General features: G+C 38.9%; 1 protein-coding gene across 3 annotated transcripts in view; it reads right to left on the minus strand.

Annotated features, from left to right (window-relative positions):
- Positions 1-25,782, minus strand: part of IPCEF1 (interaction protein for cytohesin exchange factors 1) — a 161,074-nt gene that overhangs the window by 39,263 nt on the left and 96,029 nt on the right. For all 3 annotated transcript variants that reach the window (XM_061130184.1, XM_061130182.1, XM_061130183.1), the window contains 2 exons: positions 5,905-5,978; positions 4,404-4,475 (listed from right to left, as the gene is read on the minus strand). In XM_061130184.1, coding sequence (XP_060986167.1) covers positions 4,404-4,475; positions 5,905-5,978 — 146 coding nt within the window. The remainder of the gene's footprint in view (positions 1-4,403; positions 4,476-5,904; positions 5,979-25,782) is intronic.

The raw sequence follows: 25,782 nt of genomic DNA on the forward strand, positions 1-25,782 counted from the left end.
AAAGCACAGTGAATTTAATGGCTAACTAATTCCTAGTTTATTCCTGATTTCATAATTTTGTAATTGCATTTGACTCTCCCCCCCCAAAAAAAGCATCTCAAAATGAAATAGACAAAATTTTTTTTAACATATCAATACAAAAAAAAAATTGATGAATTGAGAATGCCTGAATCAAGAAAAGACATTCCTAAGTTCCTTTCCAGAAATGTGCAGAACAGAAGAATACTGACAGTAAAGAAAAGATTCCTTTCAGCCCTCACTCAAAACTCTTCTCCCTTTAATTGACACTATCAGTTACTTGCTGGCAAAACTCAAGATTGTTCAGAATCTTGTTTGCTTTCTTTCTAGAACGCACAGGCTTAGAGTACCATCTTTGCTAAGAACTTTTTTTTTTAAATATCTAGGCAGTAGAAAACTTTCTATTTGTAGCTAAATAAATAGATGCAAAAAGACTTATATTTATGTAAAAGAAGACGACAGATGTTTCCTGGGAGTTTGTTGTATGTTAACTTGCTGTGAATGTGTGCGTTGAAGAAGCACAAGTGTTAAGAAATTGATGTACAAAATGAGAACATTCTTCCCACAAACACTGCCTGAGAAAGGCAGCTACCACCAGCCTTTGTTTAGAAACCAACTTTTACATTACCCTTAATTACTCACCCCTGCACTTGTAAATTGAGGGTCCCTGCGGAACACACAGCATTTCTTAAACTTAATTACCTTTTCCTTCATGAGAAACATCACCACCCAAAAAGGCAGCTTCTCAAAGAGGGGATCTTCTAAAACAGGCCCCGTCTCTCCAAATATCACTCCCTTGTTCCCCAGCACCTCTTCGCCTCACTAATACCCAGAGGCATTATGTCCTGGCTCCAACACACCTCATCAGTAAGAAAGGAAGTTCTTCGGTGGCTACTGCAGAGCAAATCTTTAAACATCCTCTGCTTAGGCTTGTGGGAGAAGGAGGAGGTTAACTGGCAATCCCAAAGGGATTCTGCATTGTTAGCTACTAGAAAAAATCATCTTCAGAATAACAAAGCTTAATAATGATATTATAAATGAAACATAATGGTACATTCGGGCATTGACAAAATGGGCCATTTACTTATGAGTGGCTAGCTAGACAATTTTTGTGTATAAAGGTCACTGATTCAAAAATAAGGAGCCAGGACACCTCACACTTAAATTTCAATTTATAATCTTATTTGTAAACTGGAAAGATAAATGCTAAAATAATCTCAAGTAACACAGATCTTCACAACATAGAAAGGCCCTAAGACCCTGGCTTTGAAAACTGTGAAAGGCTTAGATGTAATAGTCAAATAGGCAGAGTGTGTAGCTAATGCTCATATAACTGGGGATTACTGCAAAGGGAAAATGTGAAAGTGAAGATGAATGGTCCAGATAGGTAAGCAAAACTTGAGTAGTGGGTGAGCAAGAGCTAAAGAGCTCTGATGTGTGATTGAGAGAGCAAATATGCCTGAAATAGAAGAGTTTCAGATAATCTTGTAAGCGTCTCATCCTGTTACTGGTTTAAAATGTGGTTTCACCACGTAGGTAGAGAAATTCTCTAGGTGACAAAAGACTCTGCAGTCGTTTCCCTGGTAAAGTCAGTCTTACTTTCCCCTTGTTGGAGTGAACAGAACCACTTTGAAAGAACCAGCCCTGGGATGAACAGAAAGGATACAGACTGGAAGAAAGCTGGAGATACAGGAAGTTCGTGGGAGAAGCTAGGTACTGGCAGGAGCCTACGGGGGTGGGGAGAGGTGGCTGATGGGCAGCTCTATTTCACCACCAGCAAAGCTTAAAAAGGGCTTCCCTCGCGGCTCCGAAGGTAAGGAGTCCAACTGCAATGCAAGAGACCTGGGTTTGATCCCTGAGTCAGGAAGACTCACTGGAGAAGGGAATGGCTACCCACTTCAGTATTCTTGCCTGGAGAATTCCGTGGCCAGAGGAGCCTGGCGGGTTACAGTCCATGGGGTCACAAAGAGTCAGACACCCCTGAGCAACTGACACACACACACACACACACACACACACCGTTTAGAAAGGACCACTTGAGACTGATGTATGGTTTGGCTCCAGACTGACAACTCTCTGGGCAAGACATTAAGTTTTCCACACATCTAGACCTTGCTGCTCTCATCAGGAAGCGTCCATAAGCCTCTTATCCTTCACCATCAGAGGGCAGACAGACTGAAAACCATAATCACAGAAAACTAACCAATCTGATCACATAGACCATAGCCTTGTCTAACTCAATGAAACTATGAGCCATGCCATGTAGGGCCACCCAAGACGGACGGGTCATGGTGGAGAGTTCTGGCAAAACATGGTTCACTGGAGAAGGGAATGGCAAACCACTTCAGCGTTCTTGCCTTGAGAACCCTATGAACAGCATGAAAAGGCAAAAAGATAGGACACTGAAAGAGGAACTCCCCAGGTTGGTAGGTGCCCAATATGCTACTGGAGATCAGTGGAGAAATAACTCCACAAAGAATGCAGTCCATCCTAAAGGAGATCAGTCCTGAGTGTTCATTGGAAGGACTGATGCTGAAGTTGAAACTCCAATACTTTGCCACCTGATGCAAAGAACTGACTCATTTGAAATGACCCTGATGCTGGGAAAGATTGAGGACAGAAGGAGAAGGAGATGACAGATGACAGAGGATGAGATGGTTGGATGGCATCACTGACTCAATGGACATGGGTTTGGGTGGACTCCGGGAGTTGGTGATGGACAGGGAGGCCTGGCATGCTGCCGTCCATGGGGTCGCAAAGAGTCGGACATGACTGAGCGACTGAACTGAACTGAGACCTTGCTAATCAATAGGATTTAGAGTTACCAACGCAAATAAAACGAGAAATAAAGAACTTTGACTGTCAAGTTTTCTATCTTCTCCTTTTATGTTGTTGTTCAGTCTTCTAAGTCATATCTGACTTTTCGTGACGCCGGGCTACAGCACGCCAGGCTTCCCTGTTCTGCACTGTCTCTCGGAGTTTGTTCAAATTCATGTCCATTGAGTCAGTGATGCTATCTAACCATCTCGTCCTCCTTTTGTGTATCTGCTCCTATTTCTTTCAGATGCTTGAGAAAGCCAGAGAGAAAAGCTAAAATCAAAAGAGGATAGAAACTATTTCTCCCTTTGTCCAAGTAAATAAAAGACTTGTTTGGAAGACTCCATTGTCAATACGTTGCATTGTTATTTCTAATACAGGGTTTCCTTACTTTGTGCTAAAAAGCCATTCTGCCCTCATTTGAAGGTTTGTAATGGGAAGGTAAATGTAGGGAACAGATGAGAATGATTCTAGTGACAAAGGGCTTCTGTGGGGATACAGAGTAAGGTGCTGTGTGTGTGTGTGTGTGTGTGTGTGTGCATGTGTGTGTGTACTCTTGCTCATGCATGCTTAGTGAAAAGTAGTTTTTTTTTCTTTAAGCTTCTAGAGCAACAGGCCAAAAAGAAATTACAGAGAGTAAATGGATAAAGTCATTATGTCTAAATAAATTAATAGATATAATTAGATACAAAAATATAAATCTATTTAAAAATAGATTAAACCATAAGCTCTATGAATGGAGATATTAAATCTGTATTCTTCATTTTTAATGCCCAGGATCTATTACAAGGGAGTACATCATAGGTAATCCATAGATATATTGTTAATTAATTAACTGAAAGCAATGAAATATTGACAATTCTGAGAATAGGACTTAATTAAAGAAAATGCCCTCCAATGCAACAAGCACCTCAAATATATATAGTTTCATTCAAATAAGACCCATTGGGATCACACGGTAATCTAAACCAGCAGGGGATGTTGCAAGGCAGGCAATCCTCTACCAGGATATTCCACTTACTTTACCCGAGCAAACAGGAAATGGAGTTAGTGATATACATTTTTACATTAGAGGTACTCTGAACAAAGACGTGCTGCAAAATGTTCAGAATAGAACATGGAGAGATGATAAACATGAGTCACCGTGACAATCACACAGCACATATGAAGTCCTGCACAGATAGTTCCCATGCAGAATTCTGAAAGCTGTGGGACCTGTAACACGATTCTTTCAGGCTTTTCTCCCTGTGATGCTAACTCTCATTTTCACATTTTCTTACAATGTCTTCTGTCTATTCCCTTCTCAGTTTAGTGTCTGAGAGCTTCCCTTAGAAGAACCTTATTACTTCTTCCTAAAACAGCCATTTTGACCTGTGGAGTACTCCAAAATGCTTCCAAATACTAGGAAAGAAAGCAGAAAGACTTTATAACCACTAAGGAGATTAGGCCGTAAAGCAGCAGAAACAAATAAAACAATAACTGATACGCACATAAGCTTAAAATTCAGACACTTAACCAAAATAATCGAATCCTATAAAGATTATATCGAGTGATTTTTCTCTACTTACAGGTTCATCTCCTGCACATTTTCAGCAGCAAAATAAAAGGTCTTGATCTGTGGATGACTGATCTTAAAAGCACTTGGAAGGGGAAAAGCACAGACACATGAGAAGTTAGAGACTAGTGCAGTCAACAATGCAGTCAAAAGTAAAACAGTCAAATATACATATGGCAAGTTCATCTGCTTTCTTTGTTAATTTACAAAAGCAGAATTTTTAATTACATTAGACGTCTATTGTCTAATCTCTATTACATGTAGGGAGCAGAGGGTGAATTCATCACATCAGGATATTCAACCAGGACTTAGTCTTGACTAATCAATAGTCTCTACTTAAAACATATGGACATATTCTTTTATTTTCAATTGCCGCTTGTTATAGAGGCAATAAACTGAAATATAAAGTGGTAGATGTGCAACTTCACAGTACCCAGATCAACTCCATCAAGCAAAGTATTTAAATTCAGATACGATAACTGCATTTATAGAAAAACAATTAAGTATAAAATTTCTACACTGTGACAACACATCAAAAACATTAAGCAAGCTATCTATTAGCAAAGAAAAACTACAAGGCAGATTTTTGAGTTTAAAGGAAAAGTATAAAACATTGAAGATAACAAAGTATTTCCTCTTTACCATTTAGACAGGAAGTCCTGCAGTGTGGACCAGAGTTTTTGCACATGACCAGCTTGGTCAGAACCACAAGAATCGATGCAACCTCGTGTATCACTAGGTACTTTCTGATGCAGCTACATCACAATGGCACAGACTTAAAGCTCACAACAGGTTAATTTTTTTTTTTAATCATCAGTTGCTGCTACTAGAAACATAGGTCAATAGGGAACTGCCCTTTTCTAACAAAACAGGAAATGATGTCAAAAGCAGAACAAAAGAATAAGTAAAAGATGAAAAAGACACATATACTAAATGAAGATGGATCCTGTTATAGGAAGAGCACTTGACTGGGAGTCTGGAGAGTTGGTCTAGGCTGGGGACTCTGGCTCCTGTTGGTTGTCAAATCTCTTAAACTTTAAGTATATCAGGGTGCAATCCCCAAGTCTAAGACAGCTCAGAGAATTCAATTTCAGAATGCTACTGACAATTTCATGAACTAAGAAAAAGAAACTGGTCTCATAGCATATCTGCTGCTCTTGTGAGTTCTATTTAACTAGCCATTCTCTTTACAAGGACACATCCTTGACATATGATCACCCTGCCAGGCCTGGATGGCGGCTCGTTTCTCATTGGATCATGGACATGGTCATTAGCAGCATGGCCTGCCAGGGCTCCGTGGGGTTTTAAGATCCATCTGTTTCACAAAGTGAAATTCCAGAAAACAAGAGGTTAAAAGCTTCTATTACTGTTTGGTGTACCAAACCATAAAGTCAAAATTTTTAGACATTTGAATACCATCATCATGAACTTCCAAATCACCATATCACCTGAGGAGCTTAAAAAAGGCTGTTATCCTGGCCCCATTATTTTGTGGAAAATGATAGACAACTTACTGCTTTTTCTTGCATTCAGACGCTTTCTCTACAGTGAAATCAGGCAGGTTAACAAATCCGTCGGCTTTTTCTGCCTGAAATAAACACACACCACAAATAGGAATAAATGCATCAATCTGAGCAGTTTGTTTGTTGAGATCATATGTCGAACAGAGACAGAATAAGTGAAATGGAGGAGGATCAAAAGATACTTCTCTGAATCAGCATTGGACTTCTCCCAGACACACATTTTATAAGAGAAATTAATATTCTTCTGACAAAGCATCCAGAATCTTCTCTGAGAAGTAACATGACACAGTTTAGGGCAGCCAACGTGTGGCACAAGTAGGACCCACCCAACCCCTTCTTGCCTATCTTCCTAGAAAACATCAGGGCTAACTGATCAGAGCTCCACTTCTTCTTGAGCTCATGGCCATCTTCAGCATCCTTCTCATCCTACTTCTCTAGTGAGCCCCAAGTATCTAAGATGGAACCTAATTAGCATCACAGACACGGTCATTAACAGCATGCCCTATTACATGAGGAAGAGAGGCCTGACTTTGGAGTTCATTAAAATTGAGGTTTGTATCATGGATCCACCACTTACTGGTTGTTATAGGATTTAAATAAGCTCAGAAAAATAAAACACTTAACAGATCCTCAACAAACACTGTTCTTCTCTCAAGTTTAGTAAGTTCCCAGAGGGTTAAATCACAGAGCCATGTCTTGGAAAATCTCAGTTACAGAATCAATTCTTTCTATAAAGGAAGGAGTGCACAGGAAAATGACACTTTTAAGGACATAAAGTGAATGCCACTTTAAAAACCACTTAGGGGAGAATGGATACATGTATATGGATGGCTGAGGTGCTCTGCTCTGCACCTGAAACTACCACAACATTGTTAATCGGTTATACCCAATACAAAATAAAATGTTTTTTTCTTTTTTAAAGTGCATGTCAGGGTTTCAAATATAAATTTTAAAAATCTTCTCAACAAATAATAAAAGATGTTGGGCAGCTCAGCAACTTAACCTAATTTATTCCAACCATTATGTAAAATCTAATGAGTTTTGTACTGTATCTGATTCATTATGAAAATTTTATATAAAAACTATGAGACTTCAATATAAAAGATTAAAAAATAGCAAAAATTTTTACAGGGAATGTAATCATTGCTCTGCCTCTAAAACATTTCTTAGTCTTTATGAATAAAATTTAACGGAACCACAGGAGGCGAGATTGCTTGTGACAGCTAGAACTCAAATCTTCCATCTACACTAGTGTCTCTGAATGGAGAAATACAGTCCACAAAATTAAACATAAATGAGTCTGGGACTTCCCTGGCAGTCCAGTTAAGTCCAGGAGATGTGGGTTCAGTCCCTGGGTTGGGAAGATCCTCTGGAGAAGGAAATGGCAACCCACTCCAGTATTCTTGCCTGAAAAATCCCCCAGACAGAGGAGCCTGGTGGGCACCAGTCCATGGGGTCACAAAGAGTTGGACCTGACTTAGCAACTAAACAACAGTCTCATGTGAATTTTATCTCAATAAAAAAATGCTATGTTGGGCTAGGGTATTTTAATGTAAATTCCTACAATTACTTTAGAAAGAATAAAACAATTTATATTCACCATTTGTTTCTATTTCCTACCTTCACTGATTTCTACACCCACTAGTCCACAGAAAGGGTTGTTACCAAGAACCACAATGATTTTCATGTTGCTAAATCCCCTGTACCCTTTTTAGCCCTCACTTAATTGAACTCTGGAAACTGACACTAGAGCCCACTCCCTCCCTCTCGAAATGTCTCTTTCCTGACAATGCCTTTCTGCAGCCTCGCCCTCTTCTCCATTTAACTGCCCCTTGCTTTCTTTCATAGGGTCTTCTTTCCCCCTCTGTTTCTTATGCCCCAGATTCCTAAGTACAAACTCACTCTCTTCTCATTCCAATACCTTCCACAGGGGATCACACACACTTCCATGGCAGCATGTATAACCACATTTGCACACACGTATCTGAAACCTATACCCACAAACTCCTTTCAGTCCTAGTGCACTCATCCCAAGATTCAACTGCCTCATGTACCTATTCAATGAGTATTCCACAGGCTCCCTGTCATGGACCCAATATTTGTGCTCCCCCACATCCCAAATTCATATTTTGAAGCCCTAAACCCTAACATGATGGTATTCGAAGTGAGGTCTTGGGGAAGTAGTTTGGTTTAGGTGAAGTACTAAGGGTGAAACTCCTATGATGGAATTAGTGTCCTCATAAAAAGATGAAGACACCAGTGCTTTCCCGCTCCTCCCCATGCCTCCTCCATCTAAACATATGGCAAGAAAGCAGCTGTCTTCCAACCAGAAAGAAACCTCTCATCAGGTGTGGAATCCACCAGAACTTGATCTTGGACTTCCCAGGCTCCAGAACTCTGATGAACAAATGTTTGTTGTTTAAGCCATGCAGACTATGGTATTTTGCTATGTGGCATCACAAACTGACTAAGATTCTCCCCAAGAGTGACAAATCCAAGACCAAACTCATCATCTCACTCCATGAAATGCCTGCTTCTCTTTCTCTTGTGTTCTCCTCTGAAGTGAATGATGTCACTTTCTATCCAGTTGTCCAAAAACAGGAAATATGGGAGACATCTTTGACACTTCAATCTCCTTCTCAGCATCTGTGCAAGTAACCATTAAGTTGTAACATTGCTGTATCTGCCACAGCTCTTCAAAGCTTCTGTTACCCACACCTCCTTCAGACCACCATGAACTTTCACCTGAATTACTGCAGAAGTCCTCTAAACCATTAACCCTTATCCCTCTCCATAGCTCTGTTCTTTCCTCTGATTTAGTGTCCAAATCACAATCACAGCGAATCTTCACTCCACAAACCTCTTCTTTCATTAAAATCCTGCATGGTTCCCAATTGCTCTTGGACAATGTCAAAGTGTTTAAAGTGAAGTCCCTCAGTCATGTCTGGCTCTTTGAACCCAATGGACTGTAACCTACCAGGCTCCTCCATCCATGGGATTTTCCAGGCAAGATTACTGGAATGGGTTGCCATTTCCTTAAGTGTTTAAGCAGAGTATAAAAGGCCTTTCACAATTACGCCATGATTAATTGTACAGTTTCATCTTCTCTGGAGAAGGGCATGGCTACCCACTTCAGTATTCTTGCCTGGAGAATCCCATGGACAGAGGAGCCTGGAGAGCTACAGTCCATGGTATCACAGAGTCAGACTTGACTGAGCAACTAACACTTTCACTTTTTCACTTTCACAATTATATAGTTTCATCTTTTCTAGTGTCCCTATCCCTTACTCAACCAAAAGTAAATGAAAAAATTAAAACACAGAAAAAATACTTCTCTTGAGCTGAATTAGAATTGATACCAAATTTATAGCATTATTACTCTCTAGATAACCTGCTATCAGTACAAGAAGGCCATCTTAAATGACAACAACACAAAAATCAATCAACAAAAAACTAAATACAGATATATGTAAGAGAAAAACTGTGAATCTTCATTTTGGTGGATTTCTTTCTGGCAAAACTGAAATGGCTGAGATTTCTTCAAATAAGAGCCTAAATAAAAATGAGTAAAAGATACCTTAATATTTCCCCAGTAAATTTTTCTTCTATGAGCAAAGGCATTTCTCACTTCATGTTCAAACTGTATTCAAAACCACAGATAACTGTGTCAAAAATTGTCTTTGCTTATTTGACTTGCAAAAAATGCCTCAAAAATGACAATCACAGTGGGAAAATCCTAAGGAAATGACAGTTTTCTCCTCCTTACCCTCCTCCCACCCCCTCAGATCCCTTGTTCCTTATTGCATTAACTGAAATAACTTTCTCGAAGAGCATCCTTTCTCTTCAATCATTTCTAACTTTCTGAAAAGTTACTTGAAAGTTCTTCATTGGTATCTGCATTTTTCCCCCTGGATTCTAATGTAACAAAAATCTTGTTCTCTTACCAGAAGTATCACACCATCCTTTGGTCACTGTTCAAACTCGTCTTGCCAGATCTAGACTTAACATTCTGAAACAAGACACTGCTTTTCACTTTGTGATATGATGCTCTACAGTCTTAAATCTCACGTATTCATCCTTCTACTTTTTCTAGCAACTCTGATGTTGTTCAACTTAGTGAAGTTTCATCTGCAGTTGGTGTATTAGCAGCATGAAATACACATGTTTATCAAAACTGTTCATGTTATGCATTCATTTATTCAATGAATAGTCACTGAATACGTTTTCTTGTGTCAGGCACTGTGTCAGATGTTTGGGCTTTATCAGTGAACAAAACAGACAGAGATATCTACTTTAAAGGAGAAAAGAGACAATAGCTCAACATATGAGCACATAAATTACATAGCACACTCTAAGCAATAATTACTATGGAGAAAAGTAAAACTGATCTGGGTAAAGGGGTTCTGACTGCAAGCAGGGCAGCAGGCCTTCTGTTCCTAGGCTTAAAAAGCCCTTCTCTCACTTCACTAGATATGTCTCCACGAATCATCTTAGGTGTGACCTTCACCAAAACTTTCCTCTGCTCCTCCAAGCCTAGAATTGGTGCTCTCCACTTTGTGTCCCAACCCCCACAGTGGGCTCTGCTTACCATACTTCTCTTTCTGTATTTAGTTATCAAGGTATCCCTGTTTCTCCAACAGACTGAGCACCTTGAGGGAAATAATTTTGTTGTTTACAGTTATATCATCAATTATTGAGATAAGCTAAGGTGTTCAACACAAGTGAAATAAAGAAATGAGCTTTATGAATGAAGGAAGGACAGAAACTTGGTCTTCTTCCTCAGTCAATAAAGTGCTAAAATGAGAGGCAGAAATCACTTTGGAAAAACGTTTGGCAGTTTCTAAAAAATATAAACACGTATTAATAATTACCATACAATCTAGCAATTCCATTCCTAGATATCTACCCAAGAAAAGTGAAAGCATATGCCCATGCAAAGATCTGCCTGCAAGCATTTATAGCAGAACTATTCATAATAGCCAAAAACTAGAAACAATCTAAATAGCCATCAACTGGTAAATAAATAGTGTCGTATATTCATATAACAGGATACTGTTTAGTGAACAACTGACATGAGCTCAAACATAGAAGAATCTTGAAAACACAATGCTAAGTAAAAGACAGACAGGCACAAGAAATCATGTAATACTGTATTATTCTTTTATATAAAATATAGAGAAAAAGCAAATCTATCTATAGAGACAGAAAGTAGAATAGTGGTTGCCTGGTGTGGGAATGAAGATTGACTGTAAATAGGCATAGAGGATTTTATTGATATGATGAAAATTATTTAACGCTGATTTTTTATGATGGCTCACCATTCAGTAAATTTACCAAAAATCATTGAGTTGTAAATCTGAATAGTGTAATTTTATGATATGTAAAATATATCTCAATAAAGCTGTTTTTAAAAATATGAGATGCAGGAAAAGTTTGGGGAATAAAAAATTATGAATGAAATTTTTCCTGTTCGTCTACCAGTAAGACTTAAAAGAAGGCAAAATAGTATGTCTTTGATGACTCCGCTGCTAACTCAATATGACTTGTTCAAACTTTAGACACAAAATTAGGTTAATATTTCTCATTTGCTTTAATTTTGGACTATAGGAATTTTAGAGTGAAAAATATTTTACATGGAATTTGCTGCAGTCAGACATATTTTTTAAATTAATTAAAATAGGATGTTAAGTTTTAATATCTAAATGCAAAATAAGTGTTCATTGCCATCAATAAAGCTTGACTTTTTCATAATACAAAACCTTACAAAATAGACAAAATCAGTTCTTAAGGACCTACATATGTCAGAAAAGTAGAAGGGCAGACCTAGAAAAATAAGAATGTTATAAATATATCCCAGGGACTAAGTAGGTCAAAGAAAACCAAGCCAGAAACAAATTAAGTATAATATAGGAAACTATTATGTATTTCATGGTTAAAAATAAAGAGTATAATTATCTGTCTATTCTCAGTGGAACCCTATTTCCTTGATTCTAAGAAGCCTGATTTTTAACATTTCAATAATTCTGAAATCAAGAGGCACCATAGAATCTATGTGTATTTTCCTTGTACCATTTCCCTCAAAATCCTGTTATTCAATAAAGTATAGGTCTTTAAATGAATAGAATCTTAAATTCAAGAGAAAAATAGTTTAGAAAACAAAATATAGACTTCTTTGTAATATGCTTTTGCAGTTATGCATGAATATGAATTTGACACTCTTGAAATTACTTTAAATAAACTTCAGTGAAGTTATCCAGTGAATATCAAAAGCAGGAAATTTGCAAAACTTTAGTACTCCACATAAATCTGTGGTTTTCTCAGCTCTACCCTGAAACTCCCAGTATGTTGGAAACAAGTGAAGTCTAAACTCTAAGCAGAGCAGCTCACTCTCATGTCACTTTGGGAACAGTTGTCACTAAATTCTAATGGCCTTCAATTTTCTTGTTTTGCAGTGTTTTTGTCTGATTTTGGTATCAGGGTAATGTTGACCTCATAGAATGAGCTAGAAAGTATTCCCTCTTCTTTAATTTTTTGAAACACTTTGAGAAGGATTAACTCTTTTTTTAATGTTTGGCAGAATTCCCCCGTGAAGCCATCTGGTCCTATAGTTTTATTTGTTGGGAGATTTTTTTATTACTGATTCAATTTCAGTATCAAGAATTGGTCTATTTAGATCTTCTATTCCTTCCTAATTCAATCTTATAAGATTGTACATTTCTAGGAATTAATCATTTCTTCTAGGTTGTCCAATTTTTTGGCATAAAACTATTTGTGGTATTCACTTGTGACTATATTTCTGTGACATTGGTTGCAACTTCTCCTCTTTCGTTTCTAATTTTGTTTATTTGGTCTCACTCTATTTTTTTCTTAATGAGTCTGGCTAAAGGTATACCAAATTTTAAAAATATCTTTCTAAAAAACAACTCTTAGTTTCTTTCATTGATCTTTTTAACTATTTTTTTAGTCTCTATTTTCTCTCTAATCTTTATTATTTCCTTCATTTTGCTGACTTTGGGCTTTGTTCTTTTTTTAATTCCTTTAGATGGAAAGTTTAGGTTGTTTACTTGAGATTTTTCTTATTTCTTAAGGTAGGCCTACATCACTAAAAACATCTCTTAGAACTGCTTTTGCTGCATCCCATAGATTTTGAAAAGTTGTATTTCTATTTGTCTCAAGGTATTTTCTGATTTCTTCTTCGATTTTCTCATTAGCTCATTAGGTTTTTTTGTAGCAAGTTTTTTAGTTTCCATGTGTTTGTGGTTTTTCCATTTTTGTTCCTGAAATTGACTTCTAGTTGCATACTATTATGGTAAGAAAAAATATTTGAAATAATTTCAATTTTTTGAAATTTACTGAAACTTATTTTGTAGCTTAGCATGTAATATATCTTGGACAAAGTTTCATGTGCACTTGAAAAGAATATGTATTCTGCTGATCTTGATGGAATGTTCTGTGGCTATCTATTAAGTCTATCTGATCTAGTGTGTCTTTTAAGGCCACTATTTCCTTATTGATTTTCTGACTGTATAATCTGTCCATTGATATAAGTAGGCTATTAAAGTCCTCTTGCATTATTATTATATTATTGTCAATGTCTTCCTCTATGTCTGTTAATATTTGCTTTATATATTTAGATGTTTCTAAAGTAGATACATTTATGTTTACAAATGATATATCCTCTTCTTGGATTGAATTGTTTATCATTATATAATGCCCTTCTTTGTCTTTTGTTATATATTTTTAAGTCTACTTTGCCTGATATGAGTATTGCTGCCCAGTTTTCTTGTCCACCAACATGACTGGATAAAGAGGATGTGGTATACATATACATAATGGAATGGAATATTACCTAGCCATAAAAAATTAACTTTTGACATTAGCAACAACATGTATGGACCTAGAGGGTATTAAGCTTAGTGGATTAAGTCAGATGGATAGAGACAAATACTGTATGCTTTCACTTATATGTGAAATCTAAAAACTAAAATGAATGAACAAAAATACAGCAAGGCAGAAATAGACTCACATATACAGAGAACAGACTGGTGGCTGCCAGTGGAGAGAGGTGTAGGGGAAGGAGAAAAATGGGTGATAGGGATTAAGAGATACAAACTACCTGGTAAAAAATAGATAAATTGCAGGGATATATTTTACAGCACAGGGAATATAGCCAATATTTTATAACAACTTTATATGAACTCACACACTGTTGGTGGTAATGCAAAAATGGAAGCCACTGGAAGGAAACTGAGCAGTAACTAGCAAAAATGTATTTGACTCTTTGACCCAGAAACCCTACGCCTGGGATCTGTCCTGAATGTAAGTATGTTGAATGGCACTTGAATTGCACCATTATTTGCAGGACCAAAGACTGTAAATAATCCAAATGTCTGTCATCAGGGGACAGTTGAATAAAGTATGTACGGCATCCACATACAATGAATAACTAACAAAAATGACATATATACATACAGAGTAATCTCCAGGACAAGGTAAGAGAAAAAGTAAGGTATAGCACAATAGAAACAGTATGCTAATTTCATGCAAGAAAAAAGAGATAGGATATGCTCATGCCTACATACTCATCTTTATTTGTAAAAAGAAATAGTAGAAAAAAAATTTTAAAAACAAACATAAAAGGAGGGAGGCAAAAGGGTAGAGAAACAGGGACAAAAGTAAGTCTTACCTGGTTATAATTAGTTATATAGTTTTGACTTTGAAATTGGATAAATGATTTATATTTTTTTTAAAAAATGCAAACAAAAAAGAAGCAGTTACCAAAATTAAAAACAAATAGAAACAAATGAACTTAATTGACTATAATAAACATGGTGACAGAACCCCACACAAATAATAACAGAGCACAGAATTTTGGCTACAACATAGTTAGTGGAACACAGTCTAAAAGCTTTTAGTAGTGACACTGTCCGTATTTTTAGGTGGTTTTAGTAGTTTTTCTTCCCCTCAAAAAATTCCTTGAAATATAAAGGAAGAGGGGGTGGAGTCGGCTTTTCTCTCTAGATGACAGACTATGTGATGCTGCTTTGTTCTGAAAAGTCAACTCCACTCCCTCTTCCTTTCAGGAAAGGAACTAGAAAGATTATACACCACAGACGTCTCCAGTCTGCTAATGTCATGTGGGCCTGCCGGCAGACAGCTGACATTGTTAGCACTGGGTTTTGATAAGCACTGCAAAGGAAGAAGAAAGAATGATCTTCTCTCTTCTTTTAGATATCAGAAGCAAGACTGGCAGTGAGAAGTATTGGTCAGTTCAGTTCAGTCGCTCAATCATGTCTGACTCTTTGTGACCCCATGGACTGCAGCACAGCAGGCCTCCCTGTCCACCACCAACTCCCGGAGCCTACCCAAACTCATGTCCATTGAGTCGGTGATGCCATCCAGCCAACTCATCCTCTGTCGTCCCCTTCTCCTCCTGCCTTCAATCTTTCCCAGCATCAGGGTCTTTTCAAATGAGTCAGTTCTTCACATCATGTGGCCAAAGGATTGGAGCTTCAGCATCAGTCCTTCCAATGAATATTCAGGACTGATTTCCTTTAGGATAGACTAGTTGGAACTCCTTGCAATCCAAGGGACTCGGAAGAATCTTCACCAACACCACCGTTCAAAAGCATCAATTCTTCTGCGCTCAGCTTTCTTTATAGTCCAACTCTCACATCCATACATCACTACTGGAAAAACCACAGCTTTAACTAGACAGACCTTTGTTGAGAAGGATAGTAATTATAATAATCTTGAGTAAAATCTAGTAAAACCTAACTTTTGTTGAGTACTAAGCACATGACATCTAGGTACTAATATCTTAGTCTTTAGAGAAAAAGTAATCATATTCAAACACAGAATTTACAAAATTGATCACTACTTAACCTACACATGAAACTAGACTGGCATTCAGGACTTCTTTGGTGCTCTAGTGGCTAAGATATACACTCCTAATGCAGAGGATCTGTGTTCAATCTCTGATCAGGGAACTAGATTCCACATGCCTGAACTAAGCATTCAGATGCCACAACTAAGACCCAGCACAACCATTAAATAGATTGGCATTGTACAACAGAAAAGTTATATGGTTCATTAAAGTGACAGAACTCAGACCAGAACCCAGAAGTCAGTTAAATAATTCTAGACAACAATTTCTTCAGTCTCAACCATAGACGAAATATCATAGAAGAGAATCTGCAGTTGACAAATGTCATAGAAGAAAGAATCCTGGACTTGAATCAGAGTATCTTGAAGCAAGCCACTTACTGTGTAATCCTAGGCAGAGCATTTAACCTCTTGGGTCAGCGAGGCTAATTAGAACTAATATGAATCTATGTAACACTGTAAAGTTGTCAGAGCTGTATAATTTTATACTGTTAAAATAAAATTTAAGATTTTATTATTAGTGAGAAGAATCGGGAAAGAAAATAGGAGAAGGAATGACCCAAAAAAGACAAAGGTGAAGTAAAATAAGTTTTCCACTCTGCTCACTCTCAGTCGAGCCCTCTGAATATCTCCTTCTCAGTCCAAACTCTCCTCATTTCCTCTGTCTCAAATTAATGGCTGTAGAAAAATATTTTAAATTCTTTGGAGAGCAATAATGCTAGCAAGCTCTCTGCATCCTTCATACAGTATCTGGGGTATGCTTTTATTTAAATGCTATTGCATTTGGGTTTATCTAGCACTGTATTTTGCATATAATGAGATTTTCATCCAAAGAGATTTTTCTTCTTATAAATGCTTAGAAATAGATGTCCTACATAGGAGACATTTGGCAAGTGTTCTTGACTAATCAACACAAAGGCCTGATTTCTTACCGAACCCACAGATTGCAGTCATTCATTATAAAAATGGACTGAAGGTGTTGGTGGTGATAATCAGGACGGTTCTGAAGAGGCTGGGGCTCCAAAGAAAAGGGCTCAGAAGGAAGCCAACCACTTGCAGAGAATACTGCTGGTGACCCAGCCACATGGCCACGTCCTGGCCACCGGGGCAAGCTGGCCAGACTGCACTGCCGGCCCTTGCATCTCTTTGTAGGAGACTTCTCTGCCAGATTCCAGCTCCCCATCTGTGCAGGGGTGCACTGCCCCCAGGACAAGCCCTCAACCAAAGACTGGTGGGACTTGGTGTATATATATTCCAGGGTCCTTGTCCCTTGGGAGGGAAACTCAGAGGTGTGTCTTTTTCACATACTCTCAGAGTTCTCCAGCAGAATTAAGCTTTAGTTACCCACAGTCACGATCTGCATGCTCAAGAGAGCTTTATCAGCTAACTTTCCACCTCTTCTCACTTCCTCATTTCCTTTCCAAATATTTCCGGTATCACTTCCCAAATAAAGTACTTGTACCTAAATTCTCTCTCAGGGTCTGCTTCTGGGAAATCTAAACCACGATGCTGTTCCTTTCACAGAAAGTGTTCCTACTAGTGGTTCCTGCTCATGAACAGCCCATCTGCTCTGCACCTGAAGCCCTCTTCATGATTTCCTTTTAAAAATCGCCCAAGGATATGACTCTTTTATTATCATATTAGGTCATATTTAAGTGGTGACCACGGGCTTCCCAGGTGGGGCAGTAGTAAAGAATCTGCCTGCACTGCAGGAGACGCAAGAGACGTGGTTTGTTCCCTGGGTCGGGAAGATCCCCAGAGAAGGAAATGGCAACCCACTCCAGGATTCTTGCCTGAGAAATCCTATGGAGCTGGCGGGCTACAGTCCATGGGGTCTCAAAGAGTCAGATACAACTCAGTGACTGAGTACGCACACACACAAGTGACTGGCATCTCACTCTATGATCTGTAAATCAGCTCCCCTAGCTAGCCATGTTTATTTACATTCTTCCATTCTCTCCCTATGAAATCATGGTTTTAATGAAATTAAGTTACCAGTGAATTTTCTGGCAGTCTGACATACAAAGGTAGTCATTATCTTCTGAAATATCATTATCAGAGCAAGGTGGAAATTATAGCATAAAAGAATCTTCTATTATTGTACTCTGTAATATAAAATCCTCCCCACAGGACACAAGCCTTAGCACGGAAGGCCATTTGTGATCTTCCACATCCAGCTTCAACTCCCACCAGTCTTTTAGAAACCTTAAAACCCTAGAGACGCTATTACCTCCACCTACTTAGAGTTGGTCTATTCGGCAGCATGGTCAGGAAAAAAAAGGGAAGAAACAGCACTAAACAGGAAGGAAAATTTTTAAATGAACAGGAAGACATTTGACTAAATGTCACTATTATAGAATAAGCTACGTGTCTTGTTTCCCAATAAAGCTCATCTTCCATCCATGGCTAGAGCAGGAGTGAGGGAAGAATAAATAAAGGAACATCATTTAAGAAAATCTGAAGTCTGGTGTGTTTGCTTTCAATATTAGAAGTTTTGGAAAAATAAGGAAACTTGTTTCAAAATCACAGTTATTATAGCACATAATTGTGCCTTCACGCCATGCATATTAAATCTTCCAATACTCCAGAAACTTTCAAATCTCTTCAAACTGCTTTCATGAGTTTCTTGAGTGCCATTAAGTTACTGCTCAGCCACAGCCAAACAGACTCCACTGGGAAAAGACAGTTGTCCAAAGAAGATATATAAATGCCCAAAAGGCACATGAAAAGATGTTCAAGGTGACAAATCATTAGGAAAATGCAAATCAAAACCACAATGAGACACTACCTCATATCTGCCAGTATGGCTACTATCCAAAAACAAGAACAAACAAAAAAACCAGAAAATAGCAAATGGTGGTGAAGATGCGGAGAAAAGGGAACCCCTGTGCATCACTGGTGGGAATGTGAAATGGCCACCATAAAAAAAAAAAAAAAAAACACTGTGACAGTTCCTCAAAGAATTAAAAATAGACTTATCACATGACCCAGCAATTTCACTTCTGGGTATGTAGCCAAAAGAATTGAAAGAAGGGTCTCAAAAAGACTTCTGTATACCCATACTCACAGTAGCATTATTCACCATCTCCAAAAGGTGGGTACAATCCAAGAGGCCATCAATAGATATGACGGGTAAGTAAAATGTGGCCTACACATACAATGGGATATTATTCAGTCTTAAAAAGGAAGAAAATTCTAACACATGCCACAGTATGATGCAATGAACCTTGAAGACATTATGTTTAGTGAAATAAGCCGGTCACAAAAGGACAAATACTGTATGATTCCAGTTGAATGGGGTACCAAGAATAGTCAAACTCATGAAGAAAGAAAGTAGAATGGTAGTTGCCCGAGGTGGAGGTAAGAAGGAATAGGAGTTATTGTTCAGTGAATATAGCACTGTGGCTTTAAAAGATGGTAAGAGTTCTGGATACGGTTGCGCAATAATATGAATGTACTTAATGCCACTGAACTATACCCTTAAAAATGGTTAAGATGGGAGAGTGCATGTTATGTTTGAGGTACCACAATTTTCCAAAAATAAATTCCAAAAAATGTGGTGATCCTCCTCTGAAAATCATTATTTGTCAGTGAAGGATGAGAATGCATTTGCCACAGGAAGTTTCCTAAGATTCCAATAGGAAAATATCAGCGGTTAACACGCTGTTCATGAGACTGCCTCTTTCCCGGGAAGAGCCAGCGATTCCCATTCCAGTCTAATAGATAAGAAAGAAGGCCCGGAGAGGGTGGGGGGCTGGCCCAAGTTGATGAGTGGCTACAGCATCAGAGGAGTGAGCATCCTCCTGATTTTGACTCTAGGGACAACTTCAACTCTAAGATGTCATTTCCTTGTGTCCTTTTCATTTATTTATTTGATGGGCGGGGGAGCGGGGAGGAGAGGATGCTGTGCGGTATGTGGGATCTTAGTTCCCCTATCAGGGATCAAACCCACACCCCTCACCCCCTGCACTGGAAGCGCAGAGTCTTAACCACCGAATCACCATGGAAGTCCCTTTTGTTCTTTTTGAAGACATTGTTTCAAACATGTTCTAAATTCTGGCTCCTTTAAAAAATATTCTATATATATATATATTTTTCACTTCCACTGCATAGCTTCCTTTCAAAATGTGCTTGAAACACGCTTTATGGAAAACCAAACATAGCAGGACGATGACAGATGAGTTTATCAGCTAACTTGTCAGTAGAAGCATCTGGTCCCTTGGACCTTAAAAAGCTTGCTCCGGGGGGGATGATAAATCTTCAAATAATGACTTCTCAGGAAAATCCTCAAATCTAACCAAAAGTTCAGCTCATCCCATGGGTCACTTCTCATTTTATTGTTTGGAAAATGTGCACACAGCCTTCATCACTAAATCACATATTGCCTAAGCTCTTACTCCAGGTTAGGAACTACTGTGCTGGAGAATCCCCCCAGGGCCTCCTAGTTCACTTTCCTGCTTTATGGCTTAAAAATCACCCTTTACATAGGGTCAGTAGGAGTACTTTTAGAATCTCTAGCACACGGCAGCCATTGCTGCCAAAACAAAAGCAAATATTTCTAGTAGACTTTTGGATTCTGTGGGAGAAGGCGAGGGTGGGATGTTCAAAGAGAACAGCATTGAAACAAGTACACTATCAAGGGTGAAACAGATCGCCAGCCCAGGTTGGATGCAAGAGACAAGTGCTCAGGGCTGGTGCACTGGGAAGACCCAGAGGGATCGGATGGGGAGGGAGGCGGGAGGGGGGATTGGGATGGGGAACACATGTAAATCCAAGTCTGATTCATGTCAATGTATGGAAAAACCACTACAATATTGTAAAGTAATTAGCCTCCAACTAATAAAAATAAATGAAAAAATATATATATATATAAAGAAGAAAATCCTTAGCACAACCTTTCTGCATCCTAAAATCACAATGCTATACACACACATTTCATCTAAAGTGTACACAAATTTGCCATTATATGTATTCCTTTGATCTTTTATATATTGCCTTAAAATGCATTTAATCTTCTCACAACCACTCAGAATTATGTAGGGACGGTATTCTTGGTCAAAAGGTACTTATAAGAAAATGAATGCATACTGAGTTACATCACTGACATAGGATGAGAGAGCTTAGTATGAAAGGGCAGGACTATGGGCCCTGTGACATTTGTCCTTCCTGCCCATGCTGGCAAAACTCACCTTCCTGCCTGCTCGTTTAAAAGAATAATGGAGATACACACACACACACACACACACACACACACACTCACACTCACCTATCAATATATTTATATGTATATCAATAACCATATAAATGCACATATATTAAACACACTTGCATGCTAAATTGCTTCAGTGATATCTGACTCTTCATGAGCCCTCGAGGCTCCTCTAGCCATAGAATTATCTAGGCAAGAATACTGGAGTGGGTTGCCATTCCCTTCTCCAGGGGAATCTTCCTGACCCAGGGATCGAATCCACATCTTGTACGTCTCCTGCATTAGCAGGTGGGTTCTTTACCGCTAGCGCCACCCAAGAAGCCCATATAAACATACACTATAAGTTAAACATACACTATAAGTTAAACACGTCTTGCTTTACACTCAACTTAGTATATGCGTGTTTGTAAATTCTATTTCCTGTTAGCTGTTTTAAAGCATTTTAAAAACCAAGATTTCTGATTTCAAATTCTATGCATTAATGAACTATAATATATCCGTATGTAATACAGCCATTAGAAATGATGCTGTGGATATATATACATATATAGCATATAGACATGAAAATATTTTTGTAATAATTGCTTAGTGAGAAAATCAAGTTATGATCTCATGCTTGGTATAACTGTATTTTTGGAAAATACAGAAAAATGGTTGGAAACACATACACCAAAATGTTTGGAGTGACTGCATCAAGATCATGGGATCATAATTCATTTAAATAAATAAATGATCTCAATTCACTTATTTCTTTGTGTTTCTCCCCATATCTGTCTGACATTTTAAGCCATTTTCTTAATTATTTAAGGCATTTTAAAAATTATTTAAATTTCTCAGAAGCAAGAAGCTGGATTCCACCCAAAAAAGATGAAGTAAAACAGAGAAAGGTGATGGAAACACCAGCAGAAGCACTAGGCACTGCCCACCAGAGGAGAGGAGACGAGATAACGCTGATCTCCCGAGGGCATTCCAGTCTCTGCCATGAGCTGAGGACTATCCTCTGACAGCCCAACCGACATCATGACCCCTGGGATCCTCCGTCAAAGCAGCAGTGCCCAAACACCATGGACCTGCTCTGAGAACAAGACAACATGTCAAATATTTCACAGCCCTGGTATTTCACAACTTCTTCGGCAAAGTTTGGAAAGAATTGAAAGGAAAATAATATTGGCAACGTCAGCAACTGTTCCCACACTGTGTGAATTTAGCAACAAGAAGTCATAAAGGAGAGCCTGCCTCCGTTACAGATTGCCCTGGTCATAAAGCTATGGGTGGAAGGTCTCTGCTCTTTTTTTGGATTTCCTTCCCATTTCGGTTTCCACAGAGCGTCGAGTAGAGCTCCCTGTGCTAAACAGCAGGTTCTCATTAGTTTTCTATTTTATCCTAGAGTCAATACTGGATATATGTCAATCCCAAGTATATCTTCTAGTTGCTTCACTTTGCTATACAGTAGAAACTGGCCCATTATAAAGCAACGACACTAATAAAATTTTTAACAAATAAATAAAGCTATGGGTGGGGAACCATTATTTTAGAAATGCATTCAGGGGCCTGCCAAGGAAAATAAACGTTAGGACACGGTGATAGCATCACAGACAACAAATACATTAAATCAAAACCAACCGTTTTAAAGATCTTTTCCACATACCTGAATTATAATGAGGGAAGGAAAAGAATTCAAAACGTCTTCAGTCATTCCTAAATTCAGGCTTTCAAGTGGTACCTAAACTGTCCCATTTTCTCTTTTCATTCAAGTCATCATCTTGCGGGTAACCACTCACTTCCAGCTGCTAAAAAATCTTAGGCCCTATGTGGACCTGTCCACACATTTCACCTTCTCATTCTCCCTTCCCATACAATTTCCAGGAACACGGTTGGCAACAAGTGTATCCGTTTTACTTAAGTGGTTTGAATTGCCTTCACTGAAGAAGCATTGTTAAATACTGGAATTTTGTTTGGGATATTCTCAGAAGCTGGTTGGCTAAAACAATGAAGACATAGATCAAACAAATTAGAAGCCCATCATTCATAAGATCCTTTATGAATGGTAGAACTCCAGGAATAATCAGATGTTCAACATGCTTTGATTAATTGATTTATATAAATAATTGACAATTATGTAATGTGATAATTAAGTGACTGTATTTAAAAAAATGATTGGTGCCTATTCTGTGCCTACTGGTTCTAGGCTCCAGGGACACAATTTTCTGGTTTTTGGCTTTTTTTTCTCACTTTCTGGGTGTGTCATTTACTCTATACATTCAGTGATATCCCAAGACCAAGGTGGTCACCAGTATTCAAGGACGATAACTCTGAATGCTGATCACTGACTTTTTTTTTTCTTAGTTGCTCCATGCAGCATTGTTGTTCACTCACGTCTGATTCTTTGTGACCCCATGGACTGCAGCACACCAGGCAGCATCTGGGATCTTAGTTGCCTGACCAGGGATCGAACCCATGCCCCCTGCAGTGGAAGCCCAGAGTCTTAACCACTGGACTGCCACGGAAGTCTCTAGAGACACGGTTAAAAGCAGAGGGATAAAATATATGCCCTCAGGTGTTCCTATTATACTGGGGAAAAGGAAAAAAAGAATATAATAAGCTCTGATTGCAATATAAATTCCTACAGATTTTTTTCAACCTATGCTAAACTTGTTCAGACATTTTCCCCAAAATCTATGCTAATAAGTGATTACTAATAAAAGTTAAGAGAACGTCAACAACTCTTTCAAAGGGAGAATTAACCCATTTCTTATTTTCTTATGGTGGAAAAAAAAAAAGGTGCTCTATATTGAGTGAAACTTTCAGAGCAGTTTTCTCATAAAAAGGGAAATTCAGGCTTTCAAGTAAACTTTTCTGCAAAGGTATATTCAGTTTAATCCAAATTCTGTATTAGTCTTTTCTGTAGAGATTCTCATAAAACTGATTCTAAGAAAAATCCCTTTCAAACCTAAAATCTTCCAAAATTCACATGACCTGAATATACAGCTGAATATTGAAAACATCTGATATAGTCATGGTTACTTGAACCTGCACACACGTGGAATCATTCAGGCAGTGAGGGGGAAAGTCAGTCACATTTGGGCTGGCAGGTTGAATTCTCAAAGAACTGCAAGGTCTGTATAATAGGTATTCTGGAGTGGAGTGTGACTCCCCTGATAGTAAAACATCTGACTACAATGCGGGAGACCTGGGTTCAATCCCTGAGTTGGGAAGGACCTGGGTTCAATCCCTGAGTTGGGAAGATCCTCTGGAGAAGGAAATGGCAACCCACTCCAGTATTCCTGCCTGGGAAATCCCATGGGTGGAGGAGCCTGGTAGGATACAGTCCATGGGGTCACAAAGAGTCAGACACGACTGAGCAACTTCACTTGGGAGTGGGTAGCCCATTCCTTCTCCAGCCGCTCTTCCCAACCCAGGAATCGAACTGGGGTCTTCTGCATTGCCGGCAGACTCTTTACCAACTGAGCTATCAGGGAAGCCCATTAAACCCTATATTAACACACAAACCTCACCAGTTTACCAAAAGTGTTTATGAAATAAAGAGTTGGTGATTTACCTTTTTCTGTATGAGGCCCAGGGGTCCCTGGGCTCCCTTGAATCACTGATGCAACAGCACAAAAGGCATCAGTAAATGGTTACTTTACTACGAAAGAACACGGGTTTCCTAGTAGTTTTATACAGAGTGTACAAAACTAAAATAAACCAGAAAAGTCACTGACAATGAGTCTAAGCGAAACTTCACATTTTTACCAACAGACTTGTACTTCCTCAATTTTCATATTATTTTCCTAGTCTCCCCATGCTATAAAACTTGGATTTGTTTTAGATTCAAGTATTTTGTGTCCTATATCAAGTGCTCCACATACCTTTCCCTTACTTACTGTGTGTGTTCATGCTAAGTCACTTCAGCTGTGTCAGACTTTTTGTGACCTTATGGACCATAGCCCTCCAGGCTCCTCTGTCCATGGATTCTCCAGGCAAGAATACTGGAGTGGGTTGCCACGCCCTCCTCCAGGTGATCTTTCCAACCCAGGGATCAAACCCACATCCCTTACATCTCCTACATTGGCAGGCTGGTTCTCTACAACTTCCCTTGGCTTCCCTTCTGTATGACTTCTGGGCTTCCCTTGTGGCTCAGCTGGTAAAGAATCCACCTGCAAAGCAGGAGACCTGGGTTCAATCCCTGGGCTGGGAAGATCCCCTGGAGAAGGGAAAGGCTACCCACTCTAGTGATTCTGGCCTGGAGAATTCTATGGACTGTACAGCTCATAGGTTGCAAAGAGTTGGACATGACTGAGCAACTTTCACTCACTTCTCTATGACTCGCACCACCTGGGAAGCCCCACTTATTTGTGTGCTGCTGCTGCTGCTAAGTCGCTTCAGTCATGTCCGACCCTGTGTGACCCCATAGACGGCAGCCCACCAGGCTCCCCGTCTCTGGGATTCTCCAGGCGAGAACACTGGAGTGGGTTGCCATTTCCTTCTCCAATGCATGAAAGTGAAATGTGAAAGTGAAGTCGCTCAGCCATGTCCGACTCTTAGTGACCCCATGGACTGCAGCCTACCAGGCTCCTCCATCCATGGGATTCTCCAAGCAAGAGTACTGGGGTGGGGTGCCATTGCCTTCTCCAACTTATTGTGTAGTGTGTCCTAAATTTTTAGTTTCCCCTCCAGTCTAGGAGTTCACGTTTCAACAACTGGATTTTGTCACCATCTCCTAACTGACCCTCTGAAAGCTCCTTTATTCTCCAATATAGCCCCTATATTGCCAT

This window comes from Dama dama, chromosome 26 (assembly GCF_033118175.1).
Source record: "Dama dama isolate Ldn47 chromosome 26, ASM3311817v1, whole genome shotgun sequence".
NCBI classification, from domain to species: domain Eukaryota; kingdom Metazoa; phylum Chordata; class Mammalia; order Artiodactyla; family Cervidae; genus Dama; species Dama dama.